Raw genomic sequence first — 20,741 nt, 5'->3', positions numbered from 1 at the left:
ATTGTACAAGTAAAGATTCTATTTCATAAATATATATCTGCACTGTGATTATGAATTGCATAATGTCTTGATACAGGAGATATGGTATATAGACCTCTGTGCAATACAGTAAGTTCGGTTTAAAGGATTGAAGTAGGCGTGTCAAAGGGGGAAAAGTGTAGAAGTGTGTGGTTATGTAACTGACGTATCCAGGAATAGAATATGAAGATAGCGTAATTAAGATGTAAACATGGGATCTCTAACTCTTACCAACGAAGAAAAGATAAAGGTCAGGTGACATGGAGCACGAGATTTGAGACAGTTGAGACAGCTGAAGGAAGGAGAAGAAGAGAGAAGGGAGAGGACATGTGAGAGGTAAACAAAACAGAAACATTGAGGAAAATTTAGCAATAAAGTATGTGAAATGAGCGTTTTGTGACAGACTAAGAAGATAGCGATCCATACAAAAGGAGGATATGCTATAGAGAGACCTCAGAACACATGGATGAGAATCTGTGTGCCGGGAATATGTCAGTTGTGAGAGAGAAGTGTATCAACCCACAGTCCCATAGTATACAGTGTGTGTAAACTTCTTGCAGTACGACTGATGTTATGTAATTAATAATGTCACTAGTGGCGGAACTACTGGTGGTGCGGCCGATGCAAGGCACCAGGGCCCATAGAGGTAAGAGGGCCCGCCAGCATTGGACAATGTTTGTCCGGATTAAGTAAACTTCCCCCCCCCCCCGCTGGTCGGTTCACCTGTTAGTTGGTCAGGCTATCCAGCCACAGCCATTCCTCAGCGCCGCGCTTCTTGATAGGAGATATGGAGCTGCTGTACATGCGCAGCTGTAGCAGCTCCTCCCATGGGCCATTGTGGATCTCGGCTGCAGACTACAGAAGTGAGTCGCACGCCACTTTGCTTTTATAAAGTTTTAAAATTGGGCAGTTAGTAGCTAATACACTAAAGGGGACATGTCCATGATTTATATAATGGTGATAGTTAAGCCACTGGTGTCTATCGTGATTGTGTTAATGTGAAAATCTGAGAAGGTCATTCATTGCACTTATGAACACTGGAGCAAAAATGTGCAAAGCACTTGATGATTCCAGAAAGATGAAATGCCAGAATTTCTGTAATACATCTATATATATATATATATATATATATTTATATATATATATATATATATATCTACTATATAAATTCCTAGTGACGTGAGTGAAAAAAAAAACCAAGCTGCAGCGCCACCTGCTGGGCAGCGTTATACACTGACCTATATATTTCTTTGAGGAGAAGTGACAGTTGGGAGTGGTTGGTGGTTGCCAGGGGTGACAGTGGGGAGTTTTTAACACCTTAAGTAGCTTGATGGAGGATGTGGCAATGAAGATGAAGGATGAGGTGATGGAGAAAAATGATGAGGTGGTGACATGTGGACAAAACCACGTTAAAAAAGGGCGCTTGCGTCGGGAAGTAACGCTCTTCCCCTGAGGAGGCCTGGGCTAGGCCCAAATGCATGACAAGAACCTTTTTAACACCTTAAGTAGCTTGATTTGACTAGAATGCATGAGTATCATGCACGGGTTAACTATATATATATATATATATATATATATATATATATATTATAATATATAGAGAGAGAGTTTATATGTTCTCCCCGAGTATGTTCTTTCTCCTCTCACACAAAAACATACTAGAGTAAGCTCTCTGTACAGTGCTGCAGAATTAGTGGTGCTATATAAATATATATATATATATATATACACACATACATACATACATACATACATACATACACACACACACATACATACATACATACATACATACATACATACATACATACATACATACATACAGTGTCTTGCCATCCCGTGGAGTATTAGGGATATATTTACTAAACTGCAGGTTTGAAAAAGTGGAGATGTTGCCTGTAGCAACCAATCAGATTCTAGTTATCATTTATTTAGTACATTCTACAAAATGACAGCAAGAATCTCAGTGGTTGCTATAGGCAACATCTCTACTTTTTCAGACCCACAGTTTAGTAAATATACCCCTTAATCTGGCTCTAGCTCATATGAGTAGTTGACGTGGAAAATAGTTAGCTTTTATATGTTGTCTCAATGCTAGGTTTAAGGTGTAGTGCCAATAATTGTTTTAATGCAGGTATCAATGTTTTTTGTGCGTGTATATGAGGAGGGGGGGGGGGGGTAAGAAATGTTTTTGCACCTATGCCCGCGACTTGCTTGTTCCACCACTGAATATCACAACACTGTCAGTGAAGAGAAGGTGAAGGGATCCAAAAAGAAAAAGTAGAGAGGTAAGTAAAATACTGCAGGGGTTAGATTAATATGGGGACAGGGGGTAACTAAAGAGAACGGGGAAAGGCAAATGATGCGTAGAGGGTAAATTAAAAATGGGAGTTGGGTGAACACTCAACATTTCTGAATTGCTTAAGGGGCTTTGTCACATTATATATGAATGATCTTGTGGACATGAGCTATCGATTTGTAAACATGCATCGCTGCCTGGCTTCAGTTGGGTTTATTTATTGAACAAGGAAATATCTCACCGTTATCAGTAGAGATGCTCACTGACCCCCGTGTTTTGGTTTTGGTTTTGGATCTGGATTACCATCGTGTTTTGGTTTTGGTTTTGGTTTTGCCAAACCGGCATTGCGTGTTTTGGTTTTGGTTTTGTTTGGTTTTGTTTTGCTATTTTGTTTAAAAATCAATGTTTTTGGGCATAAAATAACCAAATTTAGTGCTCCATCTGTTTCTTGGATAAGTAATGTAATTGTAAAGCTAATAAATTAGGAAGAAAACAGTTTAATCCCTGGTAGGTCATCCTTAATTCTGCACACAAACCTGATTGTCTTCTTCTTCATCTTAGCCTATTGGCCATGCAGCCATCGTCTTTGGGTGTATATTACACCCTACACTTATAGTTAAATATATAAAGAAATGGACAAAGGCAGTTTGGTTTCTGTCTCTCTAGGCCCCCCTCCACTTGTAGAAAATACTAAAAAATTCAGCCGTTATAGACTGTACAATATAAATTGAAATGGACACAGGCATTTTGGTTTCAGCCTGCATAGACTGAACAATATAAAAAATAAATGGACGAAGGTAGTTTGGTGGCTGTCTATAACCCCCACCCCCCACCCCCCCCCCGCCCTCCACTTGTAGTTGAATAGAAAAAAGCAGCCTGCATAGACTGAACAATTAGAATATAAAAATAAATGGACCAAGGTAGTTTGGTGGCTGTCAATGAACCAACCCCCCTGCCCTGCACTTTTAGTTGAATAGAAAAAAAGCAGCCTGCATAGACTGTAGAATTAGAATATAAAAATAAATGGACAAAGGCAGTTTGGTATCTGTCTGCAACAGACCCCCTCTCAACTAGGAGTAAAATAGAAAACTATTCAGCCGTTATAGAGTCTAGAATATAAATAGAAATTGAGAAAGGCAATTTGGCATCTGTCTGCATCATAATCATCAACATCATCATTAGTGCCCTCGTCACCTACACAAATCTCCCCCTCATCCTCTTCTAATTCCAAAGTGGCATCCTCAATTGGTGTATCAGCGGCTACACTCGGGCTGTTAAGGCACACATCAGCAGAACTGCTGAAAGGACCCTTCTTTATGGGTATACTGGCACTAACAGAATGCTCACGATTAGACATACCACTGGTGGATGGACTCTCCACAGGGATTGGTGTAATTTCTGATTCAGAGCATACATTATCCACTAATGCCTTACTGTAATCTTTCAGCTCATCTTTGACGCGTAACAGTAGTTGTGAACCACTGGTAGACTCCAAATTACTTGGTGTTGCTTGGTCACGAGTGACCATACAAGAAGAAGGCTCAGTAACATTTTTTGATCTGCCACTATTAGAGAAAGGCGAAGGCCTCATTCTCTCTTTGCCACTGCGTGTGTAGAATGGCATGTTGGCAATTTTTTTTTTATCGGCAGTTAACTTTTCCTCAGTTACACTTCTTTTTCGCTTCAACACGGTAAATGTTTTTTGGTGTGTGTGTTTTTTTGCCTGATTTCAAAAGACTATGTAGTTTGACATCGCCTTTTCCATATGACGTACTGGGAACACTACCATCAGGAATGGTGACAGAACCTGGTTGCTGATTCTGCTCATATGTGGACTGTTTTGAATCCATTTTAATGAGGCCAAAGCACTGGGAGTGCTAAAAATTGTTTTTTATACTGCTGACAAATATGACTTTTGACAGCCAGAAAAATGTATGCAAAAGAATGGGGGACACCCCAAAAGCACTTGGAGTGCCAGAAACTGAACAAAAATCCTCCTCTCTTCTCCTCTTACTGCTGTAACAACTGGTATTAAGATTAAAATGGTATTGAATAGAAACAATAATGTGTCCAATTACTGCTCTGTCCCTGCGCTGATATAGCCAGTGTGACCTAACCCTGCTTTCTCCCTCTGTCAAATGGCAATGGATTGCTGTGGAGGCTGGTATTTATGCTTTTCAAATCTCGCGAGAACCGAGCTCAGAAAAACGAATACGTCACGATGACGTTTTGCTTCGAGTTCGAATCTTAACAGGCGGGAGAGTACCAAGCGTGCTCGGCTCGGTACTCGGATAGGCTAAATTCGGTAGGATTCGGATATCTGGAAACCGAGCCCGCCCATCTCTAGTTATCAGTGACCTAACAGGTTTGTATTATTATCATTTTTAGCATTAATATCATTAATACCATGAATATTATTGTAATATTATTATTATTATTATTATTATTATTATTATTATTATTATTGGTCAGTACTGGATTCATCCCTTAGGTTGGATTCTATGATGCCTGTTTAATTTTGTTCAGAAGTTCATGTTTCTCACAGAAAAGTATTCTTTGCAGGACAAATTGACCACTATTAATACATTTGAAATCCAAAATTAAGCAATGGGTTTTACTTAACCAAAGGATTAGTATAGCAGCACACAGTCATTTCACTAGAGTACATACACAAAATTATTTGTTCACAAGAACATGTTTACATTTGGGTATTAATGGAAAAAGTGAAATAAACCTACTTACACATACCGTGGAATGTACTTTTCTTTTTTTAAAAAATAAAAAAACAACAAAAAAACAAACCCTTTGTTACTGAAAATGGGCCCCACATTCTGAAGAGGGTACCAAGAAATTAAGCATTATTATATACCTTAAATATAGTGTGGTAGCATTTCAGACGTAAAATAATAGTAAAGCACCTTGTAATTAATATCTTAAGGCAGTGGTTCCCAAACTGTGTGCCTAGGTTCCCTGGGGTGCCTCAGCAATCTCACAGGGGTGCCTCAGCTAGAGCCTGTGGTAAGCAAGGCGAGGAACTACTTGGTAATTATTTTGGCTTAGGGGTACCTTGAAAAAAATTATGGAGACCTAAGGGTGCCTTGAACTGAAAAAGTTTGGGATCCACTGCCCTAAGGTGTTGCGCTCGTTTGTACTTTTCTGCGCAGATTTCTCCCATGAGACGCCAGTTCCTTGCTTTTTTAAACATCAAACACGGGACCAATGCAACCAGACTGATTAGCAAAATATGACTCATTAAAATACAAATGTTCTGAAAGGTTTATCACTGCTTTACCATTTTCCAGGTTCACTTTAAATTTCTTGTTATCAATTTTATGGTGATTTTTAATATAACTTTTCATCCATTTAGTTGTTTAGCCTGTGCTCACTTATGGTTCTTTATTTACTAAAGATCTACTTCTAAGAAAAACATCCAAATAACATTCTATCATTTCAGCTTTGCACAAAGTTTGCACTGTTGCCATATTGCTATTGAATAGAGTAAATATTCTACTGTCAGAGTGATTGTTTGCTAACAAAAGTGATGTAATCCATTTCTATGGTCCATTTTCATCTTGGCAACAGAAGGAATATGGAATAGTAACTGCAACTATGAGGTGTAACAAATTGCTGTGGGCAGAATAAGGTATGCCAATATTTCTTGTATGTATACATCGAGTTGCAATATATGTATAGATAATTTATTTGAATTATTATTTAATGTGCACAGAAAATATTTTCCTTTCATTAGAAAAATAAATTTTATTTCCTCGTATATCATATTGGGTAGCTCCTTGTATGCCCTGCAGATGTCACTGTTGCTATAGTTTTTTGGTTTTTTTTTAAAAAAAAACAACAAATATTTTTATTGAATTGTTTCCAAACAAAACATAAATAAAAATAACAAAATATCAAATACCATTGTACATCGTACCTTACATTTAATGAGTGTAAAAAAGTTGCTATAGTTTTTAATAACACTGTTTCTCTTATACAGACTTCCCTATGATGTTTTAATACTCTGCCAATAAAAATAATCATAGCCTATATTAAGGTGATAGGAAAGTGTGTTGCAATATACCCGTACAGAAGATACATATATGTAAGAACCATGCTAAACAAAATGTGGTGAAATCATGAAAAACGGGTCCGGGTACTTGTTCTTCCACAAATCTGGATTTACTTAATTACATAATTCAATTTCTGTATAGATAGCAGCATACTAAAGAGGAGGAGCATCACACAAATAACTCTAATCACAAATGTCCTTTTTCAAATGAAAAGTAATTACTAAGCCCATACATTGCTGGTACTAAAACAGCTTGAGCAGAAAGAACACCGCTGGATATATTGCTTTGTTTTAGGCCTACTGAGATTGCTTACTCACCATACTGGTAAGACAGCCATCATCACAGTGGAGCATACACACTACAGGGTTGCCTGTCATTTTCTCTACATATTTAAATGTAAACTTGTACATATTTGTTTGTTGAGCAGATTGGGATAACCGGGAGGGCATCAGTAGAAAAATTTATATTTAAATTAATTCTCAGTAGTGGTATCACTTAGTGGTATACTTGTACCTGTGTGGACTACTGTAAGGATAAGGATCCAGCCCTACAGAGAAGCATATTTCAATCTTTTTGCTGTATGTGCAATTTTAACATTTTCTGAACACTATGCAATAAAATCTACACTTAGGGGCGTACTCAATTCTCCGGAAATCCTGCAGCGTAAAAACTACTACCGTCATTACGGTAGTAGTTAGCTGGATTTCAGCTCGCGGCTCAGGGAGCTGCTAGCTGAAATCCAGCGAGAAAATTACCGTTGTAACAGTTTTTCCGCACACTATTACCGTAATACCGGCAATAGTGTGCGGACTGTGGGATTTTTGGCATTTCCGCCGACATTTGAATACCCCCCATAGACCTTTCTGGGTCTAAGTGTAGAGTTTATTGCATAGTGTTCAGAAAATGTTAAAATTGCACATACAGTGAAAAATTTTAAATATCTATAAGCTGATATATGTTAAAAAAGAACAATAGAATCTAAAAAATAGAAGTATGTGCATTCATTGTCTGAAAGCAGTAACATATCTCAACAAAGCTCAAATTCATCAGAGCATCAAACAGTCTGATCTCGTCCACCTACATTAGGTGCCAAATTTATAAGTGATCCTTTCACTTTATGCTCTTGCAGAGTGACAGCACAGACTAGTGTATGGCTAAATTTAGTAAAAATTAGGCAGATAATCTACTATGTTGCTTGTATGGTTCTACTTATCAACTGTATGTTTGTCTACAAAATCAATTCTATTTCCAACATATATTACAATAGGTAACTATTCATTTTTCACTTTCTAATATTTTCTTCCATTATTGAGCTCAAAGTTTGGTGTTGTGCCTTAAAATCAATTTTGAAACAAAAATATTTTTTAAATAACTGCTTACCCACAAGGGCACCATTAAACTCCTTAAATGAGGCAACTGTTTGGTTGTATCCTTCCCATGTCATATCAGGTGCCATCTGCACCATTTGTTCTTCCCAGCGATACAGCTGTTGTGTAACAGTCCTACCAACACTATATTCCAAAATTAGAAACTGCGGAGTAAATGAGCAGAAAATGAGAAAAGCAGCTGCAATTCCTGCATAGTCATCACATTAATAACTAAAGCTATTGAATAATATGTATTATATATTTATTTACATTTTATATTAATTTATATTAATTATGTTTATTTATATTTATTGTTATTTATATTTTAGATATATTTATAGTTGGTTCCATAGGAAATGCAGGTAAACCAAATCCATTGCAATACTTTGGCATAAGAAGCAGACAGCGGACTCTAAGGAAGTGCGCAGGAAAATCTGCAGCAATTTGATACCATAGTACACCGCAATGCACGCAGCTAAACATGGGTGGTGATGTTCAGTGGCATATCATGCATAATTGAATTACCCCCTAATAATGTTCTTCATATAATATTTGGTAAAGGGCGCTTGCATTTTATTGTCACATATTCTGTTCTAGAGTGCTGCTCTGAAAAATCCCAAATTCTCCTTTTGCAACTGAAATCCACAAGTGCATTTTACATTCTGCATATAATACAGACGTTCCCAGTGTAAGCTGAGGTTGATAATGCTCCATGTACAAGGAGGCCATGTATAAGAAAGTTAAAGCTTTCTGAAGCTGAATTCCAACAGACTAAGGGCTAGATTTACTAAGCTGCGGGTTTGAAAAAGTGGGGATGTTGCCTATAGCAACCAATCAGATTCTAGCTATCATTTTGTAGAAGGTACTAAATAAATGAAAGCTAGAATCTGATTGGTTGCTATAGGCAACATCCCCACTTTTTCAAACCCGCAGCTTAGTAAATCTAGCCCTAAGGCTACATACACATCTGCAGCTAGAAGCCTTTATTATAGCTAGTAAAAATGCAAATAAAAACGCATATCAGATGCATTCGATTCATGTTTTATGTTACTTCAATTTTTCCAGCATTTTGTAGAAACATTGAACAAGTAGCGTTCCAAAAAGTGTTACTGCAAGTAAGAACGTAAATGGGTGTAGATGCCATTGGAATAATTATTTTTAGTGTAACGTGCAGTTTACGCGAGTTAAACACATGTAAAACATATCATTCAACTGCCAGTGGTTATGTGCCCCAATGGCTAAATTCACAAAGATGGAATTTAAATTGTCTATTTTATCATTTTTTAAAAGTGGTCTTCAAGTAAATGGGTAAAACTAGCAAAACATTTTGAGAATCTGATAATAAATAATTTCAATGCAATTTAATAATGTTAGTGTAAACTATAATTAGATCATTAATACTAAAATGTTTGTGTTTAAGAACTTTATCTATCAACGGGCGAAAAGCCCTATAGTTGGCAAAAACACGTCACCCTCTACATTAAGGGGTTAATTTCGCAGACTTTCGCTATTTGTCCAGTATTGCTGTGATAGTTGCTCTGTTAAAGACATCTCAGGTTGGAGTTAACAGATAAAGAACTTGTAATAAAATATTGCCACAATAATTTTTTTTCAGGTAGTAAGATTTTTAAATGAATATTACCCTGCCCCCAAAAAATAAATAGTATTTCTTGAAGGGAAGGGGAGAGTATCCAAAATATAACTTTTTTACTATACATACCAGTGCTCAAAGTGGCATCATATATGGTAGCGTGCCACACCGCCACTTCTCATAGTGCATGATTGAAAAACTCAAAATCAATTAAAATTTCAGTCACTTACATTTTAGACACAGTTATAAACCTTTTTTTTTCATATACAGAAGTTGTTGTTTATTGTTTAAACTATAAACCTGAGCCCTGGTACATTCTCAGTAGAGCTGAACGAGAGCCTAAAGAGCAATAATTAACCTTTATCACTTCGGACATTTTTTGGTATGGCAGCTGAGTATCACTTCGCTGCCCCGATGATTAAGCAATGGTAAATAAAACGCTTGTGATTGCCCAATAAAGGAAGTTCAGGTCACTCTTCTGAATACTCTGAGGCAACAGGCACTCTTAGGGGCATATTCAATTGACGACGGGATCGCCGAAAATCCCGCGCTCAAAAAATATTACCGTTATTACGGTAATCCTGCGCGGGAAAACCGTTAATACGGTAATTTACTCGCTGGATTTCAGCTCGTAGCTCAGGGAGCTGCGAGCTGAAATCCAGTGAGATATTACCGTATTAACAGTAATATTTTTTGAGCGCAGGATTTTCACCGATCCCGCCGTCAATTAAATATGCCCCTTAGGGGCATATTCAATTAAGCTGGCAAATCGCGGCTGCGCATTTAAAGTGTCAATATGGTACTGCAACATTGCAGATTCCCCTTCGCAACCCTATGGTGTGTGAACGTAAAGCCTTGATGTTGCAGTAACGTGTTGACACTAGCCGCGCATAGCTGGCTTAATTGAATATGCCCCATACTGTTGAGTGGAGTTTTTCTGAGTTTCTTTTTTTTCAACATATTAGACTGGGCATTAGAACAAAGATCAGATTATTTATATATAAATAAATGGTTTATTGTGTGTTCAACACAATTTAACTTTATTTTACAATTCTGTGTATATTTTTGCTTTTTTTGTTTACACATTTGGTGTAATGGGCAGGACCCCATGTTCATAGTCTCGATGTTTTAGCAGAAACCAACTAAATCTGTATAGCACTAGGGCTGGTTGGATCTTGGGAGAAAGCTTTGACTGCCTGGGCTGAGGCAGAAGGGGACTGGTCCGTGCAGGTGTCAAGAAATCTGTGATTGGAGCACAGGATGCATGCAGTATAGCTGCGACTTACAATGTACAGGCAGAACAGCGACAGGACAGTAGTACCAATCATTCTGCTGGGAAACTTAAAACATGGATCCCAGGTGTATATTTTTCTTTCAAACCAGGATTTCTGCACCCTAAAAAAAAGATATACATTATATTAAATATCAGAAAGAGAAAAAGAAATTCCCGCGCTGGGATGTAACTACCCCAAATACACACACTGCAGCTGTGAGACAAAAGGGAGAATTGCTACTCCCCACCAACGACGTATATATTATATTAAATATGTAAAATGTAAAACAACGGTGTCTATGCAAAATTTGTTAAAAGTGTCTTTGGATTGCCAACCCTTTTTGAACCTTCAGACAAATACCCCCATATCAAGGTTGTGTGTAATCTCACTGCCTTCAACGTTAAAACAATGGCAGTAAACAGTGCTCAAGGTAGAGACTGTAAGCATTCCACAACCCCAAAGAGTGCAGAGGATCATACTCTAATGAGAGAATTGAGGTTAGACCAGGGGGTACATGTATCCTGCTGAGAGTTTTCCAGCGGGTTTGAAAAGTGGAGATGTTGCTTATAGCAACCAATCAGATTCTAGCTATCATTTTATAGAATGTACTAAATATTTAATAGCTAGAATCTGATTGGTTTTTCAAACCCACAGGAAAACTCTCAGCTTGATACATTATCCCCAGGTGTATATTTTTGTTCACCCATACAAGATGCAGTTCAAAAGTTTCTATAACCATCTACCTACTTCCTGATGGAACTATTTGAAAAATGTTAAGGAACCACCTACAATTCTTATTGTTTATTCATATAGTGCCACCATATTACATATTGCTACTCCGTATTGCTATACAGATAATATTTAATTCCCATTAGTTCCTGACCCATTGGGCTTTTCAGTCTAAATTATTTACCAAACACACATGCTAGCATACCTCCCAACATTTCTGTAGGCAGCCTAGGGACAGGAGGTGTGGTCAAAGTGTGATGGGGGTGTGCCTAGCAATTTTAAAGGCTGCCCCACTCTCTCCTCAACTCCCATCCCATCCAAACATCTTCATTGTCCCCTTTCACTGCTCCTCTGCCATGCAGAGCAGCAGAGAACAGACAAAACTTGCCAACTTTACCACAAATTGGGACAAATGTCCAGATTGAGATGGCGGACAGAGCCGTCAAATCTAGACTGTCCCGCCTAAATCAAGACAGTTGGGAACTATGCACTAGGATCCACTTGGTCAGCAGCCAACTAATCTACCAGTATATGGGAGGAAACTAGAACACCTGGAGGAAAAACATGCAAACATGGGGAGAACATGCACACTCCACACAGGTAGTGCCTTGGTTGGAATGAAACCCATGGCATCATTAAAAATACTATATTAGTGTCTCCGTGATCACTGTTATTAAAATTGTATCTACCAAATATAACCCTCACATTTGCCATTGGAAGATATACCGTGTGTGTATATGTACATGCTTCAATCAGCATGTGCATAGGTTACCCTTTTTATGCCAAAAATATGTTTGAACTCTTGCAGTACTTCTTCTGCATCTATGAAACTGGAGAAAACGACCTTAGCAAAAGGGAAAAGATATTCCGAGATTCTTCAGTTGAAGTCAGGCTTGTAAAAAAAATAAACACTGAGTTGTCGCCAAAGTATAGGAGTCGAATGAAATGTTGCAAAAGCCACTGAGCTAGATCCACACATGCCATCCCTTTGCTCACTGAGCCAATTGCTTGCAAAATAGTAAAACAATTTCTTGCAGGAAAAGATGGTTTTCTCTTAAATGAAAAATGTCAACATTACTGTATTGTAAGAGTGGTTGTGTGAATTGTGATATTGTATCGGTATAAGGTATTTAAAGTACATCTTTCGAATTGCACCAAATAGGCTGTCTCCAAATTATGCTGTAAAAGATAACTGTTTAATCTGCATAATATTTATAGCAGTGCCATTGAGTGAATATTTATGTTATACTTTGTAGCATAAAGCAAACTTACTCTACAGGTTTTCTCAAGAGTCTCTTGACATGTTCAGCTTGATGTATTGGTAGAAAACATATTTCATCCTTTGGACAAAAAGCACAAATTAACTGCAATAAGAATCATTGAGAAGACAAAACATGGACAAAAGTAGACTATATATGTTTGATAAGGGGAATCTTAAAATAGGTACAGAATATTTTTTTGTGAACAAACTGTCCAAGTGAAAGCTTTACTCACTGGAGAAAAACTGACCTTAGTTAGGGTACTAACAACCAAGTACACATGAAAATTCTGATACAAGAATGTTATTTGCTAGATAAATCTCAAGAGTAATACATACTTTCATCATTCAAGTCATCTCAGTAATAAAACTGAACAATTGCAGAAGTTGGGTAAATGGCTAAGAAACATTCCATACTTACATGTTGAATGTCAGCTCCCATATAAATTCTAATGAATTTTATAAATATGTGAACAAAACGCCCCATCAAGAAGACTAGGCACAAAATGGACGGCCAATAAAAAATCACCTTTTCAAAATAGCCTATGATCTGCAAAGAACATAGCATAAGCAAACAAACAACACTGGTTATTACATTATATTCATGTTTCAGTGTAGTAAATAGAATGTTAAAAGACTAATACATCTAAAAACACGTAAATAAAATATGTATAAGGAATAATGTAAGTTTAACAAATATATACGTATAATGTGAGATTGTGATCGTAAAGCCTGTGAAAGGAAGTATTTTTTCTCTCAGGACATTGTATTTTAGAAGGTGCTAATTATGTTAGAGATCACCTGGGGACTGATCTCTTATAAGAATGGTGTGTCTCTACAACTGGGTGGAGAGGAATTGTGAAATGACCTATGTTACTGTTTGATTGTGCACAGACCAGAATAATAGTAACTTGTTTTGATGCCAATAAAATCTAGCCAGACTGGATCTAAACTCTTACAAGTGTACTATTTGCCTGTTAATGCTGCTAAAAAATGCTGAGCCTACCTGGAAAGTAACTAAAACCCCACAATAAGAGCCTATGGGGCCTATTTATCAAACATCCCCCCGGGTTTACCGTGAAATTACTATGTATTATTGAAGCATCGCAGCAGATATTTCAGCTGCTTTGCATTTCCTATCGTTTTTCTGAGCACTCCCCATAACAGTCTGTGGGAAGTGCTCAGAACCGCTATGTATGAAAGTCTTCATAGAGAAATGTTTCTCTTTTTCTACATGTTATTGTACGCCATCTGAAGCTGGCGTACATTAACATATCTGAAAACTTTTGCAGCTGTCAGCTCTGCTCTGAAGAGAAGAGCTGGATAGCGCATGTGTGGAGGGATTATGTGATCCCTCCCTGTCACTTATCGTACCATTTGCCTTCCAGGAAGTTTTCAGTTGGCGCATGCGCATTAACAAAAAAAAAAAGAGAAGATCACCGCAGCCTTCAAAATTGAGAAAAGACTGCGATGATCAGGTGAGTCACTTCTCAGGGACAGCAGGTTATCGGCACTGCTGTCCCTGAGAAGTTTTTTAATACATTGCTGTTACTTTTCAATCCTTATCAAGGAGATAAGGATTGAAAAGTATCAACTGAAAAAAAACGAAGGATCATAAATAGACCTTATATAACTAAAGATGTTTGATGCAGCATAAGCTCTGGATGTTGCAATATATGGCTGCAAGTTACACACACACACACACACACACACACACACACACACACACACACACACACACAGACTCACAGCATCTCATGTGAAGGCAAATGGGGGGGGGGGGGGAGGAGAAAGATTTTACAGTAAGAACAGACAGAGCTCAAATGAGTGTTCCAAACCCACCACGACTCATTATATCATGTTCCATGTGACTATGGTTGCCATGAAACTGTGCAGAATTATAAATAATTAATAGCAGTCTGAAGAAGCAAATCAAGGAAAAAGGTATATCTTAGGTTCAACTAGTTACTGAAATTGTCTTACTAAAAGTCCGATTTTTATTGCCACCTATCGCAGTGACAACCCTCCCCCCACATCGCTTGCAATAGGGCTTTTCAGACTTTCATAAATATGTCTCATGTATAGGTAAGTGTAATGAGCTCTGATTATACATCCAGTCTTTTTGCTAACCTTACTGTTATGCCTTCAGCAGTTATGTATTTACATATGTATGTATTCTGTGTAAACTCCATCTAGTGGTCAGCTTGGTATTAACTTAAATTGAACTCTCAGAGCCTCTGTAGATTATTCACCAAAGCACCATGGGAGCTACATTTTAGATATTACATGCTAGAAGCAAGAGGTGCAGTATATCTCTCCGCTTAGCACATCATCAATGGTAAGATTGCTCCCTAGTTATGCACTTTTGCCATGTGTTTTCATGTTTGCATTACAATACATTTGTTCATGTTGTAAATGTATTTCCTTATTTCTGTATTACAGTTTTACCACTTGAATTATAACATTCTTAACTACTTGAATAAACAACATTGAAGTAGGAGTGGTTATGCTGTCTGTCTGATTATATTCAGGCTAAAAAGATTATAGTGAAGACAGAACAGTAAAACATTGGCTGTCAGCAAGTGGAACACATATATTCAGATTAACAGACTTGCTACACTGCCAGCTCAGTTATCCACACATGTCAACTTTTTTTTCTACAGTCTGCAACACAGTGGCCACTCAGCAAGAGGAGTGCAGCCACTTGACTTCACAGAAACCTACAGATTGTCAGTGCAGCCATCCTGATTCAGCAATAAAGGAGTTCCTGCATAGTCAAGCACCTCCTTAAAGGAGCCAACACTCTGACTTCTCAGAAACTGGCACTCAGTATATGCAGTTACCTGTATACTGCAATATAGTGATCTCTATACAGTCAAACACCTACCTCTCAACATCATGTCACAGAAAACGACACCTTCATACAAAACAAGGTCTCAAACCTGTGGTTTCTCAAAATCTTCATCTGTCACCAACGCAGCCATCATTGCCCGCGCAAAAGCTGTAGCCGCGAAAGTACGCTCCAACTTTGCAGAGCAAGAAATGCAATTGAAAATAGAGAAATCCCGTCAGGAGGCAGAAATGACAATAGAGAAATCACGTTTGGAAGCAGAGAAATCACGTCAGGAGGCAGAAATGACAGTAGAGAAATTACGCTTAGAGGCAATTATGGAAAAGCTTGCTGCAGAAAAGGAAGCCGCAGCTGCCATTGCTGAAGCAGACTTCTTGGAGACTGCAGATCGCCCTGATATAAAAGGCACCATCAATGTACTTGACTCAGAGCTAGGATCCCAAGATCCACTGCAACGCACATCGGAATATGTCCATCAAGTCTCTAAAATGAGTAGCAACCCTCCAGAAGCACAAGGTATGCAAACAGACTTTATCAGTGAAAAAAGTCTTAACACGCTGTGCAGTGCAACCACATGTGAACAACAAACCGCAAATTTACAAGCAAGAGAATTCTACACAACGTGAAACCACGAGGGACATCCCTCCCCCACACCAAGAGTTTGAGTCTGTAAACTACAACAAAGGCAGCGCCTCCTGCAGACAAAAGTGGTATCACACAAGCCAGCTGGAAACAGACAATCCTAGCAGGTATGACCACACACCACTTGCTCACTATGTTCATACACCGACAGCACATCCTAGAGCCAACCAGGACACACTAGACTTTGCCAAGTTTCTTGCACAACGAGAGCTAGTAACACAAGGACTTTCAAAGTTTAATGATCGACCTGAGAGCTTCAGAGCTTGGCGATCCTCCTTCCTAAATGCAATCAGAGGCTTAGACCTTTCATATAGTGAGGAGATAGACCTCTTAATTAAATGGCTTGGAAATGAGTCTGTTGAACATGCTAAAAGGATCAGAGCAATTAATATAAACTACCCAGAGTTTGGCCTTAAAATGATCTGGGATAGACTTGAGGAATGTTATGGCTCACCAGAAGCAATAGAAGGTGCACTATTCAAAAGAATTGATGATTTCCCTAGATTACCTAACAAGGGCTACCAGAGACTTAGAGAACTGAGTGACTTATTAATGGAGCTTCAAGTAGCAAAGTCTGAAGGAGACTTACCTTGACACAGCCAGAGGCATTAACCCCATAGTTCAAAAGCTACCTTACAATCTGCAGTAACAATGGGTCACCCATGGCTCCAAATACAAACAGCGGAACAATGTGCCATTTCCCCTATTCTCTGTTTTTGTGGACTTTGTACACCAGCTAGCTAAGGTCAGAAATGATCCTAGTTTTGCCTTTACCCTATCAGGTGCTAACCCAATACAACCTAGCCCACGCAAAACATCAGTTGCAGATCACAAGACTAATGTGTATCCTCCAGTTTCCTTCCACAGGTCTTCCAGATATATCAGTCAAGAGACTAAAGACAAGGATCCTAGCAAACAGTGTCCTCTACATCGGAGACCACATCCTCTCCTGAAATGCAGAACCTTCAGAGAGAAGTCCCTGGAGAACCGCAAAGCCTTCCTTCGAGAAAAAAACATCTGCTACAAGTGCTGCTCTTCAACATCCCACTTTGCCAAGGACTGAAAGGTCAGTGTCAACTGCACAGAGTGCAACTGCACAGATCACAACACAGCTCTACACCCTGGGCCTCCCCCATGGACTTTATTACACAGTCAAAGTGACACAGAGCATGGCGGGGAGCACAGTGGAGAGGAAAGGAACACTACTACAGTCACATCAGAGATTACTTCACAATGTACTGAAGTCTGCAAAGAAGCCATAAGCGGCAGATCTTGTTCCAAAATCTGTTTAGTAAGAGTCTACCCAAAGGGCCAGCCAGACAAAGCTGTCAAACTCTATGCAATCCTAGATGATCAAAGTAACAAGTCTCTAGCCAGATCACCCTTCTTTGAAATCTTTAGTATCAAAGGCCCCAACACTCCTTACTCCTTAAAGACTTGTGCAGGGAGTTTTGAGACATAAGGGGGGAGAGCTACTGGCTATCAAGTCGAGTCCATGGACGGAAAGACTTGTCTTCCCTTACCAACTATCACTGAGTGCAACCAGATCCCAGATAACAGGTCTGAAATTCCTACACCAGATGCAGCTATTCATCATGCACACTTGAAACGTATAGCACACCTGTTACCGGAACTGGACCCTCAAGCCCAGATAATTCTACTCATAGGGAGAGATATCTTAGGGGTCCACAAAGTCAGAAGCCAGATCAACGGTCCATACAATGCACCTTATGCTCAACGACTAGATCCTGGATGGGTCATAATAGGAGATGTATAACTGGGAAACGTACACAGACCATCTTCTGTTAACAGCATGCTTACCCATACCTTGGAAAATGGACGTCCTTCTATTTTCCAACCATGTCACAATCGCTTTCTCATAAAAGATATTCCACACTTTCCTGTCATAGGATCCTCTAGTGACAATCACGTCTGAGACAACTACCAAGATTATCTAGGGTGCACAGTCTTCCAAAGAACTGTTATGGTTCTGTTCAAAACCAATTCCTTGATTACAGCCATGGAGCCAGACACATGAAATAAACGTTTAAACTGTTTATTGCAGTAAAGTTAAGTCCAGGTAAGGCAAAAATAAACAGTAACAGTCCAGGCTGAATGGAACAATGGATTTCCAGATCTTGGCAAACAAGCAGTAAATAATAAAGAAATGCAGCAGATGACTTAACTGAAACCAGTTTGTAGTAGCAGCCAGAAACATGCAGGTAATCCAGGAACAGAGAGACACATGAGCAGGCTAGGAACATCAATGACCAGCAAAGGATTCAGGAATAAGCAGGCATATATAGACCACAGACAAGTGAGGATAATTAATTAGCAGTGCTAGTTAACCCCTAATAGAGGAATGGCCGGACAGCAGCTCCTCTGGAGAATCACAGATACTGCAGGGTAATGTGCACACAGGGTAACAAGGCAAATCATAACACAGGGTAAAATGCACACAAAGAAACAGGGCAGAGCATAACAAAAATGCACACAAAGAAACAAGGCAGATCATAACATAGCCCCCCCTTTAAGGAGCGGATTCCAGACGCTCCATACATGCTCCTTTCAGGTTTTTCTCCTCTTCTTTTTCTTTTTATAAGATCTCCCTGGAGATACAATTGGGCTCTTCTCTAATGAAGTACAGAGAAGACCCAATTCTTCAGAAGCAGAAGAATTGGCAAGTTCGTCCACTAACTCTCGGGTATCCTCCAAAAATTCGCTTTTCGCTTTCAGAGTCTGAGTCCCAGCCTAGAGTCGCAACAGGACTGTTAATTTTATGAGAAGATGGTGAAATGCCCATGAAGCTGGTAACCAAGGTTTGTTGTTTGTGATTGTTCTTTTTATTTTTTGAAGATATAGGCTGACCAATGGAAGCAACAGACATCGATGACTTGTGAATAAGCTTAGGTGCAGAAACACAGGCTGGAATGGAAACAGAAGAACTATGACCAGGAAACTCAACTGTTGATGGAGAGTACTTCTTGCACACAGCGTTAACAAAGTCCATGGTATTATGGATAATGGGGTTATCGGAATTTAAAAGGGAGAAGGCCCAGGTCTGTGGCTCCCCTCTAAAATTCATGATCATAGAACTCACTTGGTTAAATTGGCTGGCAAAGTAATCTGGCGAGTCTTGAAACAGTTTCATGGAAAGCTGAAGAACCGAAATAAACTGTTTGATGTCTCCATCAAAGAAGACTGGAGGAGGATCTGTTGACTTGGAAGAGGCATCTGGGCATTCTGGCTCACTAGGAAACTCTGGGGAGTCTTCAACTTGAGCAGCAGTCTCTGGAGAATCCCTCACTGGGATGGCAGAGCATAAGTCCCCGACTGGGACGGCAGAACAGGAGTCCCCGACTGGGACGTCAGAGCAGGAGTCCCCGACTGGGACGTCAGAGCAGGAGTCCCCCACTGGGACGTCAGAGCAGGAGTCCCCCACTGGGACGTCAGAGCAGGAGTCCCCCACTGGGACGGCAGAGCATGAGTCCCCGACTGGGACGGCAAGCTGGGCACATTGGATGGATTGCCCAAACTGAGCACACCACTCGGACTGGACAGCACTATGGGGAGCCGCAGAGCAGACAGCACTGTGAGGAGCCGCAGAGCAGACAGCACTGTGAGGAGCCGCAGAGCAGACAGCACTGTGAGGAGCCGCAGAGCAGACAGCACTGTGAGGAGCCGCAGAGTAGACAGCGCTGTGAGGAGCCGCAGAGCAGACAGCACTGTGAGGAGCCGCAGAGCAGACAGCACCAAGTGGTAACTCGGGCTGAATAGCATGGACTGGCAACTCGGGCTGAACCGCATGGACTGGCAACTCGGGCTGAACCGCATGGACTGGCAACTCGGGCTGAACCGCATGGACTGGCAACTCGGGCTGAACCGCATGGACTGGCAACTCGGGCTGAACCGCATGGACTGGCAACTCGGGCGGAACCGCATGGACTGGCAACTCGGGCTGAACCGCATGGACTGGCAACTCGGGCTGAACCGCATGGAACCGGGCCCTCTCTGGAGCAGACTGGAGGGACAGGGCCCTCTCTGGAGCAGACTGGAGGGACAGGGCCCTCTCTGGAGCAGACTGGAGGGACAGGGCCCTCTCTGGAGCAGACTGGAGGGACAGGGCCCTCTCTGGAGCAGACTGGAGGGACAGGGCCCTCTCTGGAGCAGACTGGAGGAACAGGGCCCTCTCTGGAGCAGGTGAAGTATAAACAAATCCAGAATGCGGAGAAGTAACAACAGAAGATGGTTTGGTAGGCTGTCGTGGTCTGCGGAGAGGACAGGCTTGTAAGAAGTGTATATTACTTGCACAGTAGAGACACAGTTTGTTGGTTATTCTGCGCCGTTGCTCCGCTTCGGTCAGGTGGGGGCGTGGACCACCTGTGAACCGGGCATTTGTTACACTGTAGTTGTTAGTTAAATGCAAATTTGTCATAGTACTATTAAGAGGTGCTGGCAGCACAGTTTCAGCAGCAGACAGAGTTGGCTGAAGCAAATCAACAGTACTGGATTTCAGAGAAACAGATTCTGATAGTCTCCTGAGTGGGTCCAAAAGTATAGCAGAAAATTGAGCCAGCTGAGAGCGTAACAGAATTATGTCAGTTTGTAGACACTGAAGCAGAGGCTGTTCAGCCATTTGTAGAGC

The 20,741-nt window shown here is 40.1% G+C and overlaps 1 protein-coding gene across 2 annotated transcripts in view; it reads right to left on the bottom strand.

Annotated features, from left to right (window-relative positions):
* Positions 1 to 20,741, bottom strand: part of LOC142154032 (stimulated by retinoic acid gene 6 protein-like) — a 68,358-nt gene that overhangs the window by 19,751 nt on the left and 27,866 nt on the right. For both annotated transcript variants that reach the window (XM_075210916.1, XM_075210915.1), the window contains exons 7-10: positions 13,025 to 13,153; positions 12,618 to 12,685; positions 10,629 to 10,737; positions 7,765 to 7,915 (exon numbers count right to left, since the gene is read on the bottom strand). In XM_075210916.1, coding sequence (XP_075067017.1) covers positions 7,765 to 7,915; positions 10,629 to 10,737; positions 12,618 to 12,685; positions 13,025 to 13,153 — 457 coding nt within the window. The remainder of the gene's footprint in view (positions 1 to 7,764; positions 7,916 to 10,628; positions 10,738 to 12,617; positions 12,686 to 13,024; positions 13,154 to 20,741) is intronic.

Source organism: Mixophyes fleayi, chromosome 1, assembly GCF_038048845.1.
Source record: "Mixophyes fleayi isolate aMixFle1 chromosome 1, aMixFle1.hap1, whole genome shotgun sequence".
Lineage (NCBI taxonomy): Eukaryota > Metazoa > Chordata > Amphibia > Anura > Limnodynastidae > Mixophyes > Mixophyes fleayi.
This window is presented reverse-complemented; position numbering and strand designations above follow the sequence as displayed.